The sequence below is a fragment of the Mchenga conophoros genome, linkage group LG7 (genome assembly GCF_057382185.1).
Source record: "Mchenga conophoros isolate Kocher_MC1m ecotype Shallow Benthic linkage group LG7, M_conophoros_male_GT1.1, whole genome shotgun sequence".
Lineage (NCBI taxonomy): Eukaryota > Metazoa > Chordata > Actinopteri > Cichliformes > Cichlidae > Mchenga > Mchenga conophoros.
Window position 1 is genome coordinate 15,022,599 of NC_140532.1, and position 21,026 is coordinate 15,043,624.

General features: G+C 39.7%; 1 protein-coding gene across 5 annotated transcripts; it reads left to right on the forward strand.

Annotated features, from left to right (window-relative positions):
• The first annotated feature begins 733 nt into the window (after window positions 1-733).
• ano5a (anoctamin 5a) lies at window positions 734-20,999 on the forward strand. 5 transcript variants are annotated; one of them, XM_085282402.1, is made up of 22 exons: window positions 734-990; window positions 3,521-3,588; window positions 4,115-4,252; window positions 4,546-4,587; window positions 7,687-7,794; window positions 9,619-9,687; window positions 10,801-11,085; window positions 11,270-11,389; window positions 11,521-11,636; window positions 12,161-12,295; window positions 12,399-12,504; window positions 12,636-12,696; window positions 13,303-13,454; window positions 13,743-13,823; window positions 14,814-15,042; window positions 15,161-15,336; window positions 15,452-15,549; window positions 17,128-17,258; window positions 17,516-17,721; window positions 17,812-18,005; window positions 18,803-18,908; window positions 19,004-20,999. In XM_085282402.1, exons 1-22 carry the CDS (start codon window positions 921-923, stop codon window positions 19,232-19,234), a joined length of 2,922 nt encoding a protein of 973 aa, XP_085138528.1. In that variant the 5' UTR covers window positions 734-920; the 3' UTR covers window positions 19,235-20,999. The 5 variants fall into 5 exon arrangements, with proteins under 5 accessions (XP_085138528.1, XP_085138529.1, XP_085138530.1 ...); XM_085282403.1 differs by lacking the exon at window positions 13,743-13,823 and adding an exon at window positions 14,177-14,251 and having other exon boundaries at window positions 735-990; XM_085282404.1 differs by lacking the exons at window positions 4,115-4,252; window positions 4,546-4,587 and having other exon boundaries at window positions 735-990.
• The last annotated feature ends 27 nt before the right edge of the window (window positions 21,000-21,026 follow it).

The following is a 21,026-nucleotide window of genomic DNA, read 5'->3' on the forward strand; positions in this document are numbered from 1 at the left end:
AATGGTTGATCACAGGGGTTTCTATGATTGATGATTGTTGATCTACCTTGCAGCATAAAGTGCCTGTAGGTAACTCTCCGTGTGACTTGGCACTATATAAATAAAACTGAACTGAATTACATAATATATCTAATAAAACAACCAGGTTAATAATATTATGTAACTATTTTTCCATACAGTCAAAATAGGTGCTTCCACAGAGTTATACGCTTTTGCTGCTCAGTCCTGGAAAAATTAAATTTACCAACAACTTTTAGCAATTTTGACATGGGTCCCATGTTTGGGGGGAAATAGCATGAACAAACAAACAAGTGCAAATGATTTTATTAGAAAAATACAAAGAAACCAGTTAAGGTCATATTGCGCAAAGTTCAGGTTAAATACATAGAGATACGTTTAACAAATACATACAATTCAATCTAACACTATATACCAAGAACAATGGAAAGATTCAGGCTATTAACACAAAAACTGAATGTAAATGTGTTAAATTACCATTAGTTTGACTACGATGACCTGGATGACTGAGAACCTTCACAGCCATTAGTTTGTTTCTTTGTTTTTGTGTTTTATCTACGGTAAGCGTAATATTGTCACCTGGACTATCTTCTTGAATTAGTTCAGTGTACATAGCACGTGGACACTTGGGTGCAGTGTCTGTTCACCGTCGGGCGAAGACTATTGGCTAGTAGCGTGGAGGCACTTCCCTCATGGGCCTCCCTTGAGGCTGTGGTGATGCGCCAGTGAGCGGTCAGTGGGTGAAGGAGGGCATCCTGGCGAGTGAGTCAGCCGTTTGGCTTCCCGAAGGGGGATCGACTGTGAAGCGGAGCGGTTCGGGCGAGACATAACACGCCTGGCTCGGAATATATTAGTCCAGACCAGAGCGGATTAGAACGGCTTGGCTTCGCGAGTGTCTCAAGATGCACAGATTAACGGGGAAAACGGGAGAAGACAGCTTAATTGAGATGAGCCCGACAGACTCTTTCAACGGTAAGTAGCTGAGAGCCAGCGCTGGTCGGCCATGTAAAAAAACGTTTAAAATGTAGCTGAGAGATTTTCAGCCTGCCGAGAAGTTACTGGAGTGAGCTAAGTATTCTCAAGTCTGTACGCCAGACTTTCACAAGCTTGCTAAAATTGAACTACAGCTATAATATGAGACCTTTAATATTTTAACAATATAAATGAAACTTTCCAGAATGGGTTTTTCCAGTATTTTTAAGTAGCCTTTAAGTCAGCTGACAAATACAATTGTTCTTTGGTTAGCTCTCTCACCGTCAGTTATACAGAGGGTATATTAAAACTTAATTATGTAGCCGTTGCTTCACTGTTGTAAAGCGTTTCCACCCTGGTTATTTCCCCTTTAAGGCTCCAGCCAGCTCACAGTCTGCCTTTCTCTTTAATGGAAGTCACAGTGACTTATGTGCAGCTGGGCTCTGGCAGCTGGCCTGCTTACTGGAAATACTGTGTCACTTACAGACAACCACGTTATCCACCAGCAACAACCCCCAAATCCATCTCTGTTCCCCGCCTATGTAAATTTTAAACCAGTGGCCGGACACGGATTTTATTTACTTAAATTTTTTGCCATTTAGGGATATATTTTAAAGAAAATGTGTGTTGATGATTAAAAGGTGAATCATCCTGAATGCAGAAAACCTTATCAACAATATTAAAATGAAGTGTGTCATTCAAACAGTCTGAAATGAAAGTGATAACCACAGGGCCATCCTCTGTCAGTTTGGTGTTGTGTGCTTATGGTTTGTTGAGATAACGTTGTAACAGAAGCAAAACATATCTCACAGTAGTCACAGATGACTTGGTTATTACAATATAGAAGTACAGATTGTGTCTTTTATAGTTTGTACGTAAAAATCACAGAGCTGTTCATGATTGTGGGTTTCACACGAACATGCGTTACTGCTTTGTAGCAGCATTGTCTTAAGATGTGAGCTACGTTTTGTAAAGTAGGTGTATGTGTGCATCTGAAACCAACCCCTCTGCAACATGGCAGGTGACTACTGGTTTCCTGTGCGTGTGAGGAAACCAAACAAACTCATCTACTTTCACTATGGGCAAAATGTAGCAGTTTGAGTTGAGTCTAAAACTGTTCATTTAGTCTAGAAAAACAGCTTTAAAATATGGCCTCCACCTGAGTTCAGCTATACCAGTTCTAAGAAGCTAGATCAGTCAAATGAAAGTTGTTTACAGTTTTGACTTTTTGTTGTGACACTTGGGCTTGGTGTAAAATTGATTTGGCGGGAGTTGTTGCCTGACCATATTTGTCGCCGATGTTGCAGTTCATTTGCCATTTATTGTCAGCATGCGCTGTGTTGCAAAGTAGCTTTCGTGTAAATAATCAACGTATACAGTTTTTGACCCCATGAGCCTTTATGGCTCATGGGCTCATAATTTCGTTGTTCTCATGACAATGACAATAAAGTTTCTGATTCTGATTCTGATGGTTGTGCGGCTAACAGAGCGAGAAAGAGGGAGGGAAGCAGCCTTGTGGCATTTCCACTGATCAGCTGCTCACACTTGAACAAAGCCTCAACTGTAGAGGATATTTAGTGGGAAACGACTCTTGGCATGAATGAACTGGCTAATATTGCACACATTCTTGCGCCCAACTGTGCAAAGAATATCCTCAGCTGTTTGAGAGGCGTTGTCATATGTTGCAAAAGAAATCTATCCAAATGAAAGTCACTTGCTATCTTCTCTCTTTGTGAGAAGCTGAAAGGCTTTAAAGCTGTTGTTCAGAAGCTGAGAAATGAGTTTGTATTTCACTTTTGAAGTGTGTCTTTTATAATAAATGTTTGTAATTTCAGTTTTGCACCACCAAGTTTTACTTTGTTAACTTGGCGTTTAATAATGTAGACAACGGTCTGTGTAGACACTCTTCCTGTGCTGAACCCAGACTAAATATAACTGGAGAGAGAGAGAAACTATCAATTAGAACATTTTCTATTTTAAAACACAGACACAGAGCCCGAGACCTTTCGCTTTATATTTTTTTAGCTGTAGTGGTGCAAGCAGGGCTCCATGTTTGTCTTGCTTTTTCATCTGTCTTTCCATTTGTTTATGTAACTCTTTTCTCAGAATGATCTGGAAAGTTGTAATTACATGCCAAGCAGTGAGCAGTAGGTAAAGTACAACTCAGTTTCAGTTTTATTGTTTAGCCAACGTTCATTTAAAAAAAAAAAAAAAAAGACTTGTAGGGGGGCTTTCCAGACGTTTCGGGCATGTTTCCTGCAGTCACTTCTGAAATGGGTGCATATTCATCTCAGTAGCGTCGTTCACTGTTAAGTCACCCTGTTTGCCCCACAAGACCACAAAATGCTGTAAACATATAGACCACAACATGGGCCAAAGTCATTATTCAGGCAGTTGTTTCTGCATTATCCTGGCTGTCTGAGATAACTTTTTTTTGTTGATTCTTATTATTCTTTTACACTGGTAAGAGAGCCGTCTCTTAACTGCTAACTGTGTTTTTAATTTTGTGTTTTATCTTTTTGTCTTGCAGATGATGTAAATGGCTATCACCATCATGCATCATCCAGCACAGGTTCACCGGAGCAGGGACGATCGGAGGTAAAAACCAAACTCACAGCATGCCCTCAGTCACACAGACAATTCTACAAAGCAAGAACTCCATCACTGACAGTCTTTTCACAACAATTCTAAGTAGGATTTTTTATTGTTATTATTGGTACCTTATTTTTTTGCATTTTTATGATTGTAGGTGCTTTATTTGTTTTGCAGTACCTGCTATTTAAAGTTATGGAAAAAAAGCCTTTTGCAGGCAGATTTATGGAGCAGAAGGTCCAAGCTTCACATTCAGCTCCCTGCCTATAATCGTGGTTGCAGGAAGCATATTGTGTATAATTACAAAGATTAATCAAGATTTCCTTCCTGCTCTTTATCCACTTCTTCTTTTTTTTTACATACCCACCAAAGCAGTTTATTTTGCGTGTATAATACTAGAGATAACTGTACTGAGTTTACTTCCATCTTTTCAGTCCATTCATGCTGTTGTTTCACAACATACAAATGGCAGAAGAGAGTTAGGTATAACTCTAATACTCATGTATTCTCCTCTTTCATACTCTAATTAAAGTTTGCTTTAACGCCCGATGTGCGTGTAGAGAGCTGTGAGTCTCTCAACAACAGCCTGGCCTCGCTGGCTCCCTCTGACCACAGCGACAGTCCACAGTTTGCGCCTCAGACCATAGAGCAAATCAATGCTTTAACTGGGGTAAGACACCAGTCGGGGGCACAGGTCGCTGTTGCTTGTGTCTGTGTCTTCATGTCTCTGTCGTGTCTCATATCTCTGAGCCTCAAACCTCTAACTGACTGTGATTGTGCCTGAATCTTCATGTATGAAGTGTTTTTGGACATTATCTGTAAATGTATGTAGATGTAATGTAAGCGTGAAGTGCCTGTTCCCCTCTAAAAGGGTGCCGCTTCTGTTTTAGCGGTATGCTGTTGAATTTTGTTTTGAATCGTTTTGTCAGGCTTTCTCTCACTGTGCACTCGGTTCCTCCACAGTTTTCGAGAAAACGGGCCCTATTCCTGAAGTTTCGTTCCAGGGTATGGCATGGTAAAACAAGCTTGTGTTATGATGCAGAAATGTACGCTATATGTGTGACTACCAGCCACCCATTATCTCCTACCTGCTGCTCAGAGTGTATGCTCATGGTCGAGTTTCTCTAGCAGTATTGGACATTCAGGCTATTAAACCTGGACATTGGAGAAATCAATAAGCATTTCTTGGTAGAGAGCTGATGTTGGCTTTTTGAAGGCATGTTTTGTTTTGCCTGCTGCGAGAAATGGAAACATGCTGTTGTGCGTGTTGATGTATCGTGAGAGTTCATTAAAGGTGAAAAAGGCCTTTTCTCTTGCTTTGTTCTCACCTGTGATTATTGTTGGCCTCACTAAGAGAGCAACAACCCAACCATGTGCCACAGCATAATAGAAGCTGCACATGCAGATTTCCACCTGCCTAACTCTTTTGTGTGTGTGTGTGTGTGTGTGTGTGTGTGTGTGTGTGGTACAGAACTGTATATGCTGTAATCATGGCCCTACCCTTTGCTCATGACAGGACTGCACTGTGGTGTGGCTAACCATATACTGTACTGAAGGCTTCTGCCTTTGAATCCTCTTCAATATGGCCTTGTTTAAACACTGTGCAACCCATGTTAATGAAAAGTGTGACCTTTTATTCAGAGCAGCCAATCTGCAGGGTAAAAAAGAACATTACATTCTAGGACTACAACTTAGCTGAGCATAAGGTCACATCAAGGAGTTTTAAAGGCAGCACATGTATAAACTGGCTCTGTAGTCATTACAGGGATAGAAATCTTGTTTGACTGCAGACAACACGGTTTAAACTACATGTAACTCTTCAAGAGGTTTGGTTTATGTGCATACTTGTATTATGCCGCTAAACCAGATGTAATTTTCTGCAAATCTGGAGATCCAGCTGGACATCTAGCTCTGCACAAAAGTGCACGTTTCAGAACAAACATGCAGATTGCGATGCTTTATTGCAAGCAGAGAAGCCATTGCAGTGATACAGCAGTCACCATCTACATTCTCCTGTGAAAAAAGGGGCACCTAAAGTACTTTAAACAATATAGCTAATACACCGCCTGGATGTTAGATTGAGTGGTACTAAAATCAAAGTGCATTAGAGAAGGTGGATTAAAAACACAGACTGAGGATAGACGGGGGCGTGTTCTTTGTCAGATGAGTCATCACTGAAGTTGATATACACCATAACCTAAAACATACTTTGGTTTGGACAGCATAGGAGTAACATTCTCTGCTGGTCTCCTACTTCCTCTTAATGTTTCAAATAACTTAATAAAGAAATAAAAAGTAAAAATAACACAATTACGTTTCAATATCAACTAAAGTGTGTTCAGCAACTCCTGTGTATTCCAAACTAATTAAGTGACCTGAAAATAAGAATTCATGGTTAAAATTATCCCTCCACAAAAAAAATAGTACCTTGAAAGTAAGTTGAAAATTTCCACTTACTTTTCTACCCCCTGAAATTGGAAGACTTCTTGTGTTACACCATATTCTACATTTACCCTTCACCATTAAGATAAAAGGGACACGTCGATACGCCCAGTAGTTAGGGGTTAGTTCATAAATGTATAGAAGTCTGTGGCTCTGAGCAGGGGCACGTCCCAGCTGATGCGCCGATTCCATATGGCTGATCTGTAATTACTGTAAATTAGAGAGTTTCTGTAGCAACATCCCAGTTACAGAAAGTACCACCCTGCATTGGTCAGCACGTTCCAGTCCAGGCTGGGAGGCAGTGTAGACCAGCAGTTTGAACGTATGCATAATTTGGAATAAGAGACTGTGACGGTGTTGGAAACGACAAGCTGTACACGTTGAACACGTAGTTCAGTGGCCAGACAGGGTGGTAGATACAGCTGTGGAGCTGAAGCATTTAAAGTATATTTTTGTAGCTGAATTGTGCAAGTTGTCTGAGGCTGTTGACCCAAGGCTACACAGTAGCTACCAGTTTTGGTTTTCTTTATCTCCCCCTTATCACCCTTTGTAGAAAAGATTTCTTCATGTAACTGTTTGACTTTTGCACCAAGAAAACTTGAGATGATGTAATTTGAGGGACAGATATACAGTTCAGTCACATTACCTCCCCCCTTTCCTGATGCTGTGCTCTGATTAGATTAGCTAGCTGGCGGCAGCTATGCTACCCCTCTGCTGATGTCATCTCTAGGACTGTGCTGTGTTTCTCTCCCAGTATCCCTCCTCTTCTTTTATGGATGACTGAGCAAGAAGTGAGGGATTGTCCTGGGAGGTGAGTGGACTGGTTGGCTCCCGTTTGGATGGGGATCAGTGGAGTGAGGGTGAGAAAGGCAGTGCTTGCTGGCCTGGACTCTACTCCCAGGAGTAAAGCAGTTTAGCTCTATCAGGCAGCTGGCCTGTTTGCTGCTGCATCGTAACGGTAAAGGGAGTGGACCATGAAGGTAAAGTGCACTTCCTTTCCTCCCTTCCTCCAGAGTGTTGCCGTGATGGCACGGGGCAAAGACACTAGCCAAATATGTGCCTGAAATGGATATTACAGTTTTTATTTTGCTTAATGGTTCTGTGTATTGCCTGTAGTCCTACTGCTGCTGTAATGTGGCAGAGAGAAACACACTATACATAGTTATTTTTAGCTTTCTGAACAGCTGAAGCAGCAACCAGTCATGGGTCCTCTCCTTAAGCACTCCTTTGCGGTCCAGTTTTTGTAGCTTGCTAAGCAACTGCCTCTGTGGGGCTGATACACGTACTTGGAATTTCTTTGGAGGTCAGTGCTGATTACAGAAAAACAGATTATTAAATTGCAGCAATGTTGGAGCCTTAAGTCAGTATGGCTAGTTTTGATCTTCGATATCTGTTTTAGTTTCGCCCTATGATATAACAGGTTTATCGTCTTGTTCAGTATGACTTAAAAACAGACAACAAACAATAAACATCAAAGAAGCTACCCTCCATTTGGCATGTTGTTTGTGTTTTGAGTGATAATTATCAGTATTTTGCATTTTTTGCATTAGCTACTAGATGCAAAGCTTGACTTTCTGGTCTGCTGTGGTGACTGCAAAATATCAGTCCCTGTCTATTTATGTGTGTTTAAAATCTCACCTCCTTTGTGTTGTCTCGTTCTAGATTGACAAGCAAAAATACAGTAAGGACTCCGTGTTCTTCCGTGATGGAGTGCGCAGGATCGATTTTGTTCTGTCCTATATTGACGATAAAGATGATCAAAGGAAACAGGTAAGACATTTTCAATCACATTTTTTTTCAGTTATCACTAACTGGACTAACTTATTTTTTTTCATGTTTTGCGTATACAATGCTGTTACAGTTGTATGTACAACTGAAAAGAGTCCCATACAATTGCACTCAATATATCTTAGCGCAGTTTAAATGTTGACGTTATTTCCACTGTTAGATTTTAACAGTCCGAGGTGGCTCATACAGGATATCCTGTGGGTTCCTGTGACTCCACAGCATACCATAAATACCACAAAACAGACAAAGCTAGGAAGACTTTTGCTGTCAGCTGTTAATAATCCTGTCAAGGTATTTTCTAATAAGGTGACTTTGACATGTAAATCCATTCTCAAGTCTTTTTTTTTTTTTTGTATAAAAATAATTTGTTTTTAAAGTAAGTCCATATGGTTAGTGGCCTGTTTTATTTATTTATTTTGTGGTTTTTGTCTGTGGCCTGTCTCTCTTCCCTCACCGATAGCCAGTCCAGTTAAATGGCAGCCTCTCTCTGACCCAGGTTCTGCTGGAGGTTTCTTCCTGTTAAAAGGGAGTTCTTCCTTCCCACTTCCTTCCTACTTCTTACAATATAAAGTGCTTTGAGGCAACTTTTGTTGTATTTTGGTGTAAATAAAACTGTATTTAATTTAATTGGTTTTGTCTCCAGGATTATTATAGTTAACTAAAACTGAAATCAAAATAAATATTTACCTGCAAAACATCTTAACAAAAAAAAAATATGCAGGAAATATCTTTACATGTATTTTTTTAGTCCGTGTGGTTGAAATTTGTCAGCATAACTAGTCTGAGGCAGTGTTGCTTCATAGGGTTATTGAGACTGGGATGTCACATTTATTTTTTTAACACTTTTTCATATATCTTGCATCTGTCAAATACAATAATGTTTTTAATGTAAAACCAAAGCTAACACTGAAATTCATAAATATTAAAACATTTCCTGCACTAAAAACTAAATTGAAAAGAGCAGGCCCACTGTGCAGGCTAACTGAAACTAAACTGAATTAATGATGTACAAATAAAAAGAAATTAAAAATTCAAAGATATAATAACTCTGCTTTGTCACCTGTTGAGTGCTGAAAGGCTTTCATTGTTTCACACTGAGCTGCTAGCTTTACATGTGAGTGTCAACACTCCACAGCTGACTCCCAGTTTTGCTTACGGCCTCAGTCGGTGAGTCAACAGTTAACCCTCCTGCCTGGTCAGGAAACCACTAATTTTTTCCACTGTATGAGGAAGGGTAAACCGGAGGCCAGTTCCTGTGTGTTATCTGCATGCATTGTTAAACGTGACTCTAAAATTCAGTTCTAACAAGGCGGATTTATTTATTCAATTTTTGTCAGTTTTTTCTGCAGTGATTCAGATAGGTTTAATGTATCAGAAATCCTCTTGTAGAAAATAACTAAGTGTCATATACCGTGAAAGCTTTTGTCATGTTACTGTTAGCTTATTTTCACTACCTGTTCTTTCTGGTAACTGATACTTCCTTGTCCACCATGGTTTATATATCACTTTTGTAGCTGTTTTGTAGCACCTGTGTCTTTTTTACTTACCATGTTTCCATGATTTTCCTCTTAATGTTGCACATATGAGCCGCTTTCTCTCATTATTATTTTATAATGTATTATTTTCTGCTTATATTTTGCTTTTGGCTCAACATACTTAAATTATTCGGCTTTTGTTATTTCACTTGTTATCTAGATGAGGACATATTTTATCATTACTTCTAATAGTATGCAAATATTCCCTACACTGGCTTTGTGGTAATATTTTGTCCATGTGTATTGCCGTTTTCTTCTTCTACTGCTTTAGGAAAGGAGGAGGGTGTATGAATCCAACTTACAGAAAGTCGGCCTGGAGCTGGAGACAGAAGATAAAACTGTAAGCTACCTACTTTCGCCTGCGCTCTTATTCACAAGGGGTCACCACAGTGGGTAGCTCCGCATTAATGAGTTGTCAGAGTGTGTACACCTTGCACAACCCAAAGGGGATTTGTGTCTGCTCCAGGGATTCTTCCAGGGATCTTTTGCTTATACGGCGAATGTGCTGATAAACACAATCCAATTGTGTGTTGTTCACAGTGTGATCAAAAAGCTCTGTCCACGCGTCCATGAAAATCAGTAACTTCACCTGATGTAAATATGGCCATTTCCTGTTCAAGATCATCTCTTTGTCCTGTCCAAACTCCGTCCAGCATGGCTCACTGGAAGTCCCATTATGACCAACTGCACTGTGCAGGCTACGATAAACATGCACAGAGGACAGACATAAACTTGTGCATCAAATACACCCAAATTTATTGTAGACGGTTATAAACTGTGAGAGCTGGGTCTCTGTCTATAACCAGCTGTTTTCAATCAAGATGTCCAAAGCTTACAAGCTTGAAAGCAGCATATTAAGTGAAAAGTAGGATCAGGTATTTGCTCATCTTTCAGGGGGCTTTGAACCTTGAGTTTGTCCAGAGAGTGCGATTATGGACATACTATCAGGGACAGCATTCAGGGAAACCACCTGAAGTGTGGTGTGTACCAGTGTGTGCTAAGTTCACGCTGAGTTTTTTCACTTAAAATGTCGGCTGCTCCCCACATTTGGTTCACTGTAATCTCATCCACTTTTTGAAAATGAGAATCAAGTTCACACGCTACAAAAGAGGCAGAATGACTTTAAAGGGATAAGTTTGAGGGGACTTGTACGGAGTGATCTAAAAACACACACTTGCACTGAAAACCATTTAGACGAAAAGATGATATCTACAACAAAAGTTGTTGTTTTTTTGAGCAGATTCCCAGATTGTTTTGCTTTTTGATCACTCACAATATGTCATAAGACCTTAATGCTATTTAGTGAACAAACTAAGAGCTATAGATATAAAACCTGTCACTTTTCAGCGATGTCCTTTTTTTTTTTTTTTTTTTTTACACTCATTATACTGTAATATACATTTCTATACACCACAAACACAGTGCTAATATTACTTACTGTCATTATTATCAGGAGTCAGAGGATGGAAAGACTTATTTTGTCAAGATCCATGCTCCGTGGGAAGTACTGGCCACATACGCAGACGTGCTGAAAATCAAGGTTCCTTTCAAGGTCAACGATATCCCAGACAACAGCGAGATCCCCATGAACTGGCTGTCGACGCCTTTCCGTCTGCCGGGGCACATCATGAACCCTGAGCCAGACTATTTCACAGCTCCATTCAACAAGAGCAAGTCTGACTTCTTCCTTATCGAAGACAAAGAGACGTTCTTCCCTCCTTCTACTCGCAACAGGATCGTAAGCACGCTTATCTTGTTTGTCACCTTGAAGTTCTAAAAATACTCTGGCATTCAGAACTGAATTAGGTTCAAAAATGCAACAATAACATTTTTCCAACAGAGTTATTTAAGTAACTAACCTTCCAGCATAGAAGGTTATGTTTTATAAGACCAATTTATTTTGTTTCTGTCTTCATGAACAGGTCTACTATATCCTGGCACGCTGTCCATACTTTAAGGATGAATGTGGGGATAGAGACAAGAAGGGAATCAAGAGGTTGCTCAACAATGGGACCTACACTGCTGCCTTTCCTCTGCATGATGTGAGTTTTTTCTACTCCAGTTTAGACATTTCTTAATCATTTTTTAGGGGAATATACGCCTATTGTTTTTGAATAGTAACATCTATTCATACAATGAATGACAGTGATCTGTGTCTTCTGTGTGTCTTCAGTCAAGGTACTGGACAAAGTCAAAGGATCCCAACTGCGAAAGTGAAAGATTCAGTCTCTACAAATACTGGGCCAAATTCTTTTGTTTCTTCAAGGAGCAGCCCCTCAATCTTGTGAGGTAAGCCCTCAACACAAAGTACTTGTCTTTGCTTTCTTAAAATATCTGGTTTAATATGTTCAAAAAATTAATTCACAGTAAAGAAGGGAATACACAAACAAAAAGGAAGCAAGCAAAAAATGTGCCTATTATTGATAATTTAATGCACAGCCAAACAACTCTTGTTTCTTTTTAAAAAGAGTGCAGGTGTTGGGAATTTTGTTCATTCAAAATCCATAAAAGCTGCACAGAAACATGAAACACTACGTGGGTTAAAATAAGCATGAGGATAAAATGAGACCAGCTTTCTGTTTGATTGGTTGTTTACAAAGTTAAAAGGGTCTCCAAACCCTTCTTAAATATTTCTTATCTTTCAGTACGTTTTCAATTTTTTTCTACAGATTAACCTCATTTGTTTTATCATTTGTTCAATGAGTTTTTTTCAAAAACTGTGTTTTCTTTGGATACACACTAAGCAGAAATACTCATTATCCAATCTGACATCAGAATGAATGCAATAATTACTGTTTTTCAACTTTCAACAGGAAATATTATGGAGAAAAGATAGGTATTTATTTTGCGTGGCTGGGTTTCTACACTGAGATGCTGTTCTTCGCTGCTGTAGTTGGGACAATTTGTTTCGTTTATGGATTCCTGACATACGATGACAATGAATGGAGGTGAGTTTTTATCATCAGACAGATTCAATTACATCATTAGTTTTTTTTATGTTAATAATATAATCATCTCTTTCATTTAAAATATCCTTTGTTTCCTCTACAGTAAAGAAATATGTAGTGAGGAAATCGGAGGCAATATTGTCATGTGTCCCCTTTGCGACCAAAAGTGTACCTACTGGAGACTCAACATAACATGCAACTCCTCGTGGGTGAGTAATTGTTGTACTTATCATGATTCATCTCTACCCACAATATGTGACATTTAAAGAGCGAATGCAGCTTAATGTCATCAAATCAGTTCTCAGTTACCTCACTTTTTCTTCAACATGTTCTCTTTCAGCAATCACACCTATTTGACAATGTGGCAACTGTGTTTTTTGCCATATTCATGGGGATTTGGGGTGAGTAAATGTGTCGCTTCTCTGCTTTTAGCATTTTTAAGTCCAGTGCTCCACCTAGTGGGATTATCAGTCGTTCAGAATAACTGTTAAATAATTTACATGCTTGGACTGCAGCCCTAAACTTTTTAGCTAGTGTAGTTGTATGTGAGAACACAAAGCTGGGTGATGTGCAGCTGTGCTCATGTGAGAATAAAGCAGGTAACTGTCCAGAGACTTCACAGTGAGTTCATGCATGCCATCATGTCCTGCCTTCTGTGTGCTCTACCTGGGCAAGCAGCTAAAACCATGTGGGGTATTTTCAGTGAGGAAGAACTTGTCTCCTGTTACATGCCACTTGTCAATGTCTGGACTTGTTTATTGCTCACTGCCCTGGCTTCATGAATGAAAATAGCTGCTAGCTGCTAACTTTTCTGAATTTAAAGGACGTGTCAAAAAACTTTTAGTCAGAATTTTTAGGTCTAAAATGAGCAGTTTTACACCACATGTAATGAGTTGTCAAAGCAGTAAGCAAAACTTTAAACAAAATGCCTTTGTAAGCCAGGCAATATTCTTAGTTGATTAAATTAATTTGAAATAAGTTTGTGTGACGTTGGTACGTCTCTGCAGTGACGCTGTTTCTGGAGTTCTGGAAGAGGCGGCAGGCGCGTCTGGAGTACGAGTGGGATCTGGTTGACTTTGAGGAGGAGCAACAACAGCTGCAGCTTCGGCCAGAGTATGAGACCAAGTGCACCAACCGCAAGCTGAACCGCATCACTCAGGTGTTTGTGTGCTCATGAAACACTAATATCCTGTATAATCCTGTTGTGATATAAAGCCACACAAGGTTTTGCCAGGCTAAGTGTCCTGAATGGTAGGACTTGATGACACATTTCAAACCCCCTTGTATTAATTGTTTATAAACTGGTTGCACTCATTTATGAGGTGCTTTCATGGCTTAAATCAAAACTCTTTGAGAACATAGTTATTTAGCTAAATTATTAGCGGCTGTGACACAGAATTTACGAGAGTTCTATAATTTGCCATGACCACATCCTGCTCGTCTTTAGGAATCAGAGTGGGTTCTTGAAAGGACTGCTACAGATGTAATGGGAAAATTGTTTCTGTGCTGGGCCAGCGTGATCCTCTGGGTAAGGGGGGGGAGGGGTACTCAACGTGAAATGCCAGCTTGATGAGGAGAAGGCTTTGTTGTGATGTAGTTTGTAGATAACAGATATTTCTGGAAAGACTCGGAGGCACGGGTTTCCTTCTCCACCACATTTACTGATTGTCTGCTGGTGGATTATTCTGTTGGAGGTTTTTAAGAGCAGAAAATCACTCAATGAAAGAATTGGACTCAGGCTAATACAATTACAATTACTAGCTCTGCTTCACTAGTGAGGGTTCAGGTAATTCAAGGAACGTGGCCTTTTAGAGCTCCTTTTCAGGATATAACAAAGGGTGACTGACTTCTGTGTCCGTGCTTTGCTTGCTTATAATTTAGGAAATGGAGCCTTACTTACCCATAACAAGCAAGTGTGCACGCATATGCCTGTCTGGAGCTACCGTCCTGTTGTGGGTGAGCATAGTATCTTTGGTACAATTTATCTGTTTCCATCTTTCCATCTGTGCATCAACCTGATGTCATTTGTCCTTACTAAGAAACTGTTCATTATAATCATCATTATTACCAAGGCTAGTATGTATAAAATGAGCCCTAAAGACAAGTTGGGAGCTCAGGCTGTTACAGTTTCACTTTGTTTGTGCTTGGTACTTGTGCATGGTCTGATTTTACGAATACTGGCAAAATTATATGAATGTTTGAACTGTGAGCCATTGAAAGTTTATACATACTGGTCCAAACCTCATTACTGTTGTATTTTTGTTTGTAAAGCCCTGTAATATGTCACTGAGCTAATGAGAAGAATATGGCCTGACTTTTTCCAAGAGGCATGTGTGCACACTTCAAGTTTGACATTTAATACTAACATGTCCCGCTTTGTGGAAAAACGAGCTCTCGCTCTTTGCAAAGATGTCTGCATGATTCGTTTGGTGTTCTCACTCCAGTTCTGTCTTTTGATTTTCCTGTGCCATGTTGTAGTTGTCTTTCATTTTGCTTTCATGTTTTCTCTGTCCTGAAGATCTCATTGATCATTGCCTGCATCATTGGGGTCATAGCATACCGCTTGGCGGTATACGCATCCTTTGCTAGCATCATGAAGAACAATACCGCCACCAACCTGGACGTGGTTGCCCCCTACGTCACCCCACAGCTGGCCACTTCTGTCACTGCCTCTTGCATCAACTTTGTTATCATCATGATCCTCAACCTCTTGTATGAGAGAGTGGCTATTAAGATCACTGACATGGGTGAGGGGCCACAGCAGGTTTTCTGTGTCTGTATGTCCACACGTCAGTTCACATCATCAAAGTTTTCGACTGATAAAATGTGGAAGTGTATTAAAAACAAATGTTTACTGTTTTATAGAAATTCCAAAGACCCACGTGGAGTATGAGAACAAACTGACAGTGAAGATGTTCCTCTTCCAGTTTGTCAACTATTACTCTTCCTGCTTCTACGTGGCCTTCTTTAAGGGAAAGTTTGTTGGCTATCCTGGAAATTATACCTATATGTTTGGAAGCAGCAAACTGAGGAATGAAGAGGTACTAGATATATCTACGTTATATAGAATCATACTGGTTTTTGAGCTTCGGCCTGAATTTTTGTCAATGTTTGCTCTTTTCCATCTCTTTTCTACCTCGACCTGTGGGCACTCAGTGTGAACCTGGTGGTTGTCTGATTGAGCTGACCACCCAGCTGGTGATAGTGATGACTGGTAAACAGGTGTGGGGCAACATCCAAGAAGCTCTCGTTCCGTAAGTACAAACAAATACATGCAAGTACGCAGTTCATCGGCATCCACAATAAATGCCTTGTAATCTGCGGTGGTGGGGCCACTGTAAATGTAGCCTCGATGCTTAGAGTGATCTCTCCAAATAAGAACTTTTTTTAATCTTTATCTTACCTAACCAGTTTGCAATTTGGCTCAACAAAGTACACAAAGTAATGTCAACATAAATCCACTAAATAGTACTCAAGAGCTGGTCCAGAATTTGATGTGTGAACTGTGCTGTGATTTTAACCTAAAAAAGATTGTTACTAATTACATGATTCAAATAAAGAGAAAAATATTTTTACATTACTATTTATTTTTATTTCACTTATTTATAAAGCACATTTAATAACAACAGACAGTTGACCAAAGTGCTGTAAAAAGTAATAATTAAACAATAACATTAACATCATCAAACAGGTAAGAAAATTCGAATAAAAAATTGGTAACTCTTATACAGGATAGAAAGCCAGCGAGAAAAAATATGTTTAAGATGGGATTTAAAAAGAGTAACAGTTGGGGGCTTTCTAATGTGGAGGGTTAGATCGTTCCACATTTTCAGCACCACAACTGCAAATGCCTGATCCCCCTCTATGAACCATTCTAGACTTGTGTAAGGTAAGGAGCAAATGACCACTTGATCGAAGGGCTGTAGAGGGTGTATAAATCTGCAAAAGGTCAGACAAATAGTCTGGTGCTTGGCCATTTAGCACTTTATAAGTCAAAAGTAAGATTTTAAATTTAATTCTAAAACGCACCGTAAGCCAGTGAAGAGAGGCAAGCACCGGGGTAATATGTTGGGGTCTGTTCATACGGGTCAAAAGGCGGGCTGCAGCATTTTGTACGAATTGGAGCCATGCCAGACTGGACTGAACGACACCAACGTATAGCGAATTACAGCAGTCCAGTGGAGGACTACATGGATTGCTCGTTCCAGGTTTTTAAAGGATAAAAATGATCTCGCCTTGGATAAGAGCCTTAGTTTAAAAAAGGACCTCTGAACAACTGAATTAATTTGTTTCTCAAATGTAAGTTTGTTATCCAAGAAAACCCCCAGGTTTTTTACGTGTGTTTTAATAAGTTACAAAAATCTAAATCTGGGCCATTAAAGTTACAGCTTAGTCCAAAAATAATTACTTCAGTTTTGTCCTCATTAAAGGTAAGAAAATTTGAGACCATCTGGGTTTTAACTTCGTCAAGGCATTTGAATAAAGATTCCATGAGAGTGGAGGTGTTTCTATTGAGCCGAAGATAAATCTGGGTGTTGTCAGCATAAGAGTGGTCTGATTTGCTTGAAATTCTGTAGGTTACATTTTATAATGCTGGACAAGTTTTTACTATGATGCTTAAATGTTATTTTAGAGTCCAAAGTGAGCTCAGGATATTAAAACGTATTTACAACCTCAGCTCCTTGCAGTGTAATCATATCTGTATGAAACTTCGAGAAATATAGTTCTCTCCTCACCACCATTGTTTGTGGTTCAATACAACCTCCAATTTGGCTGTGTGAAAGGGATTACTTTTTCCTAATAGCACTCTATCGCCCCCTTGTGTCGCATAGGTGGCTGATGAACTGGTGGGGCAGCAGGAAGGCACGAAGTCACCCGGAGAGTCTGTACAGCCGCTGGGAGCAGGACTACGACCTGCAGGGCTTTGGGCAACTAGGCCTCTTCTATGAATACCTGGAAATGGGTAAAGATCCAGTACACAGTCAGACTATTACACACATTACTAATGACAGATTATTGAGAAATATTACTATTATACCAGTGATGTGTTAGTATTGACCTCAACAAGAAGCTGAGCTCTACAAAATATATATTCACCTTCAGTAAAAGAATAGGGTGGATGTATGGATTGATTGGTGGACTGGAGTGATCCACGTCATCCTGCAGATGGTGCTGTTTCATTTATGTCTCTTCCCATTTTCATTCCTCTCTGTGTCTCAGTGATCCAGTTTGGTTTCATCACACTGTTCGTTGCCTCCTTTCCCTTGGCACCCCTGCTGGCACTTATCAACAACATCATTGAGGTTAGAGTGGATGCCTGGAAGCTCACGACGCAGTTCAGACGCCCTGTAGCAGCCAAGGCCCACAGCATAGGAGCCTGGGAGGAAATCCTTGGTGGGATGGCCGTACTCTCTGTAGTCACAAATGTGAGTGCTGGTCTTACTTCAAAATGTTTTGGCAGACACATTATGTTTATTTAACTAAACAGACTAACATAATTTCTTTGCTTGTTATAGGCATTCATCGTGGCCTTCACCTCTGATATGATCCCACGGCTAGTGTACATGTATGCCTACCGTACACACGATGAGCTGAATATGAAAGGCTACATAAACAACAGCCTGTCAGTGTTTAACATCTCTCAGTTCTCCCAAGAAGAAAGGCCTGAGGAATATCCATCCTGGTTCAACAGCAGTATCACAACATGCAGGTGTGTGTAATTACGAGATGGAGAGAGCAGGACTGTGGCTTTATTGTCTTTTGTGTAATCTATATATTCAAATATTACAATTATTTTACTAAAATTAAAGTTGAGTCACATTGCAGAAATATTACCAATATACCTGTGATATGTTAGTATTGACTGTATTTAGACAGTAATACAAGACACCTGCTGGTATGCAGGGCCTTTAATTCTTGAAAATGCGTAATGTGATCTGCTTCTTTGTACCATAATATTATTTAATTCTTCTTTTTTTCTTATTTTTCTTATATCTATCTATATCTATAGATAGATATATAGATATAGATATATGGTGGGACAATAATGAACGTTAGTGACATTTAAGATGGCCAAATATTGAGTTGAGTTTATATACAAGTAACTCCTGTGAGCAAAAAGTCAGATGTTATGCTGCTCTAAACACCAGGCTTGGAAAGGTTTTTTTCTACTCCTGACTCTGTGTAATTTCATAGACGGCAGATATCATTTATATGGTCATCTACAGTGCAGCACTCTGGCAGCCAGTCAGATCAAAGTTGGCCTAAAGAGAATGTGGTTTTTAAGGTAAAGAAGCTAAAACAATGTGTTTTAATCAGTAAATGAACTAAAGTGCTGCACAAAAAGCTTCTTTTTTTTTTTGAGAGTTAAAGTATAACAATATAAAGCTGGAGGTTAGTGTGACAATTCTCCTTTGTGAATAACAATAAATAATCTTGAATTGGGAATCACAGTTTGTTTAAAAATCTGCAAGAAATCAAAATACGTGATGTGTTGCTGCTCTGCAGGTATCGCGATTACCGCTATCCTCCTGACGATAAGAAGAGGTACGAACACAACATGCAGTTCTGGCATATTTTGGCTGCCAAGCTGGCTTTCATCATCATCATGGAGGTAACACCAGCACTTAATGACCTTTTAAGCTTCACATTTTTAAGCTTCTTCTTGACCTGGTCTTATTTCACTGATTGTGTCCTCTTCCTCTGCAGCATGTTGTGTTTATGGTCAAGTTCTTTGTGGCCTGGATGATTCCTGATGTTCCATCTGACGTGAGGGCTCGAGTAAAGAGAGAGCGCTACCTGGTCCAGGAGTACCTCCACAACTATGAAGTGGAGAAATTGAAGATCCAGCTCAGCCAGAACAGCAACAGTGACTGCACCTGCACACCCATGATCTACCCATCTTTATCCAAACATGAGGTGCTATCAGAGTGCCTCTAGCCCAGCAAGCTGCTGGTCAGTCAGTCGAACACAGTGACATAGATTTCCCTGCTTGTGTTTTCTGATACTGACCACCAGTTTGCTGCAATGCCATGACACTTGCTAAAGTGCTAGACCTCTTGTTCTTTACTCACAGCCATCCCTCTTCTGCTAATCAAGCAATAGCAGAAGATCACACAGGTGAAAGACCAAGTCTCCATGCATGCTGAAAGTTTGAGACACTTGACTTTAAACGTCTGTCGCATATTTATGATTTCTCACTCTCTGTGTTCTAATTGTGGTGTTGAGGATGATCACAAATTTGGTTTAAGAAAAGACAAAATCTTATACACTGTGTGTCAACCAGAGAGCTTTCTTATGTTCTAAATACAAGCCTATTTATTGTTAAGTGCCACTATGAGTAACCAAAGATTCGATGCCTTAATGTGTAAAGCATATGTTGTCATTGGTGTGTCAGTCAAATGATAACTAATGTAGTTTTAAGGCAGAGTTTGCTTATTCTTGAATATTTTTTACTGTATGTGCAGCTTTGTAGAGCCACACAATAGAAATTCACGTTCAGCTCTATTGTTTGTTTGTTTCTGTTTTTACTGTGAGCATTGTTTATTTCTCTGCATCAAGGTCGCAGCACAACTTTAACAAAACCTTTCCTGTTCTTCACGCCACTGGCAGTTAGGAGGCCCAGGCACATTTTTTGCTATATGCTCACATTGGCCTCGACAGTTTCTGCAGGCCCAAACCTGACATGTGAAGTAGCTACTTTGTTTTTTTTTTCTTTAAATGAACGGAACTCTGTGCTGCTGTTACCGCTGTGGCGATGGACAGATTTTGTCCTGCAGTGGCCAGTTTTTCAGCCACAGAAGCAGCAGCTGGTGCATGTTGAATGTTGACAGTCCGCCCCATTCTTGGAGATGGGAGTGAAGAGATCCCTTTTTAATGTGCCTATGTTTACCAACACAGAGCTAATGAAAGCCGGGCCTCACCTACTGAACTATGTTTGCTCCATTACACAAAGCACATCAGCCATCACCGCCTTCTTGTGCTTCTGGCTTCCTCAGCAGTGTCTTTGTAGAGAAGGAAAGACACACATTTTGTTTTTTGGTTGTTTTTTGGTTGTTGTTGCACAAAGCACTTAATGAAACATGACTACCGAGATATAAACATGTAAATGTAATTCTTGTCATGACACTACAGATTCATGAGCAGTGTTTTGAAGTGTGTGCGAGTAACTGTTCCTTTAAATGGAACAGGAGTCGTGCTGTAGGTAAGGAGTTCAATGTTCTTTTAAATGTTAACAAGAAGATTAGAGATGATATGAAGGACATTTCACATTATGTGGTTATATAGAGACATGAGAAATATCTGTTTCTGAAGTATTTGAATTTAAGTAGCTGACTGGTTGTGCTGTAGACTCTGTTTGAGGTGTATTTACCTGTGACCACCTTACTGTTACATTTTGCCTTACTTATTATGTCTTCCTAGTTGAACCAGTGCCTGTTAATGCCTTAATGCATCTAGTACTTTCCCTTTTGTGTGTAATTCCCCTTTATTTATCTTTCATGCTCACTTTCTTCCCTCCTGTATTTCATTTGTTTTGCTATAATAGGTCAAATGTCCACGCTTACAGAAAAAGGTGAAGGAGTTTACTGTTTCCTTATAGTTTAAATTTGTTTTTTCTATTTTCTTATGTTATTTTTGTAAACCAGTCCTATATCCAAAATGTGTAATGTACCAAAAAAATAAAGAAAGTACTAATTAAACTTGAGCATTTGTTTGACACGTTTGGACCGAT

Bases quoted from the DNA above. Each gene is read 5' to 3' on its own strand.
- ano5a (XM_085282402.1), top strand. From the start codon at position 921: ATGCACAGATTAACGGGGAAAACGGGAGAAGACAGCTTAATTGAGATG. The intron at 991-3,520 runs GTAAGTAGCTGA...TTTGTCTTGCAG, and splicing joins CCCGACAGACTCTTTCAACG to ATGATGTAAATGGCTATCAC. The intron at 4,588-7,686 runs GTATGGCATGGT...GTCTCGTTCTAG, and splicing joins TCCTGAAGTTTCGTTCCAGG to ATTGACAAGCAAAAATACAG.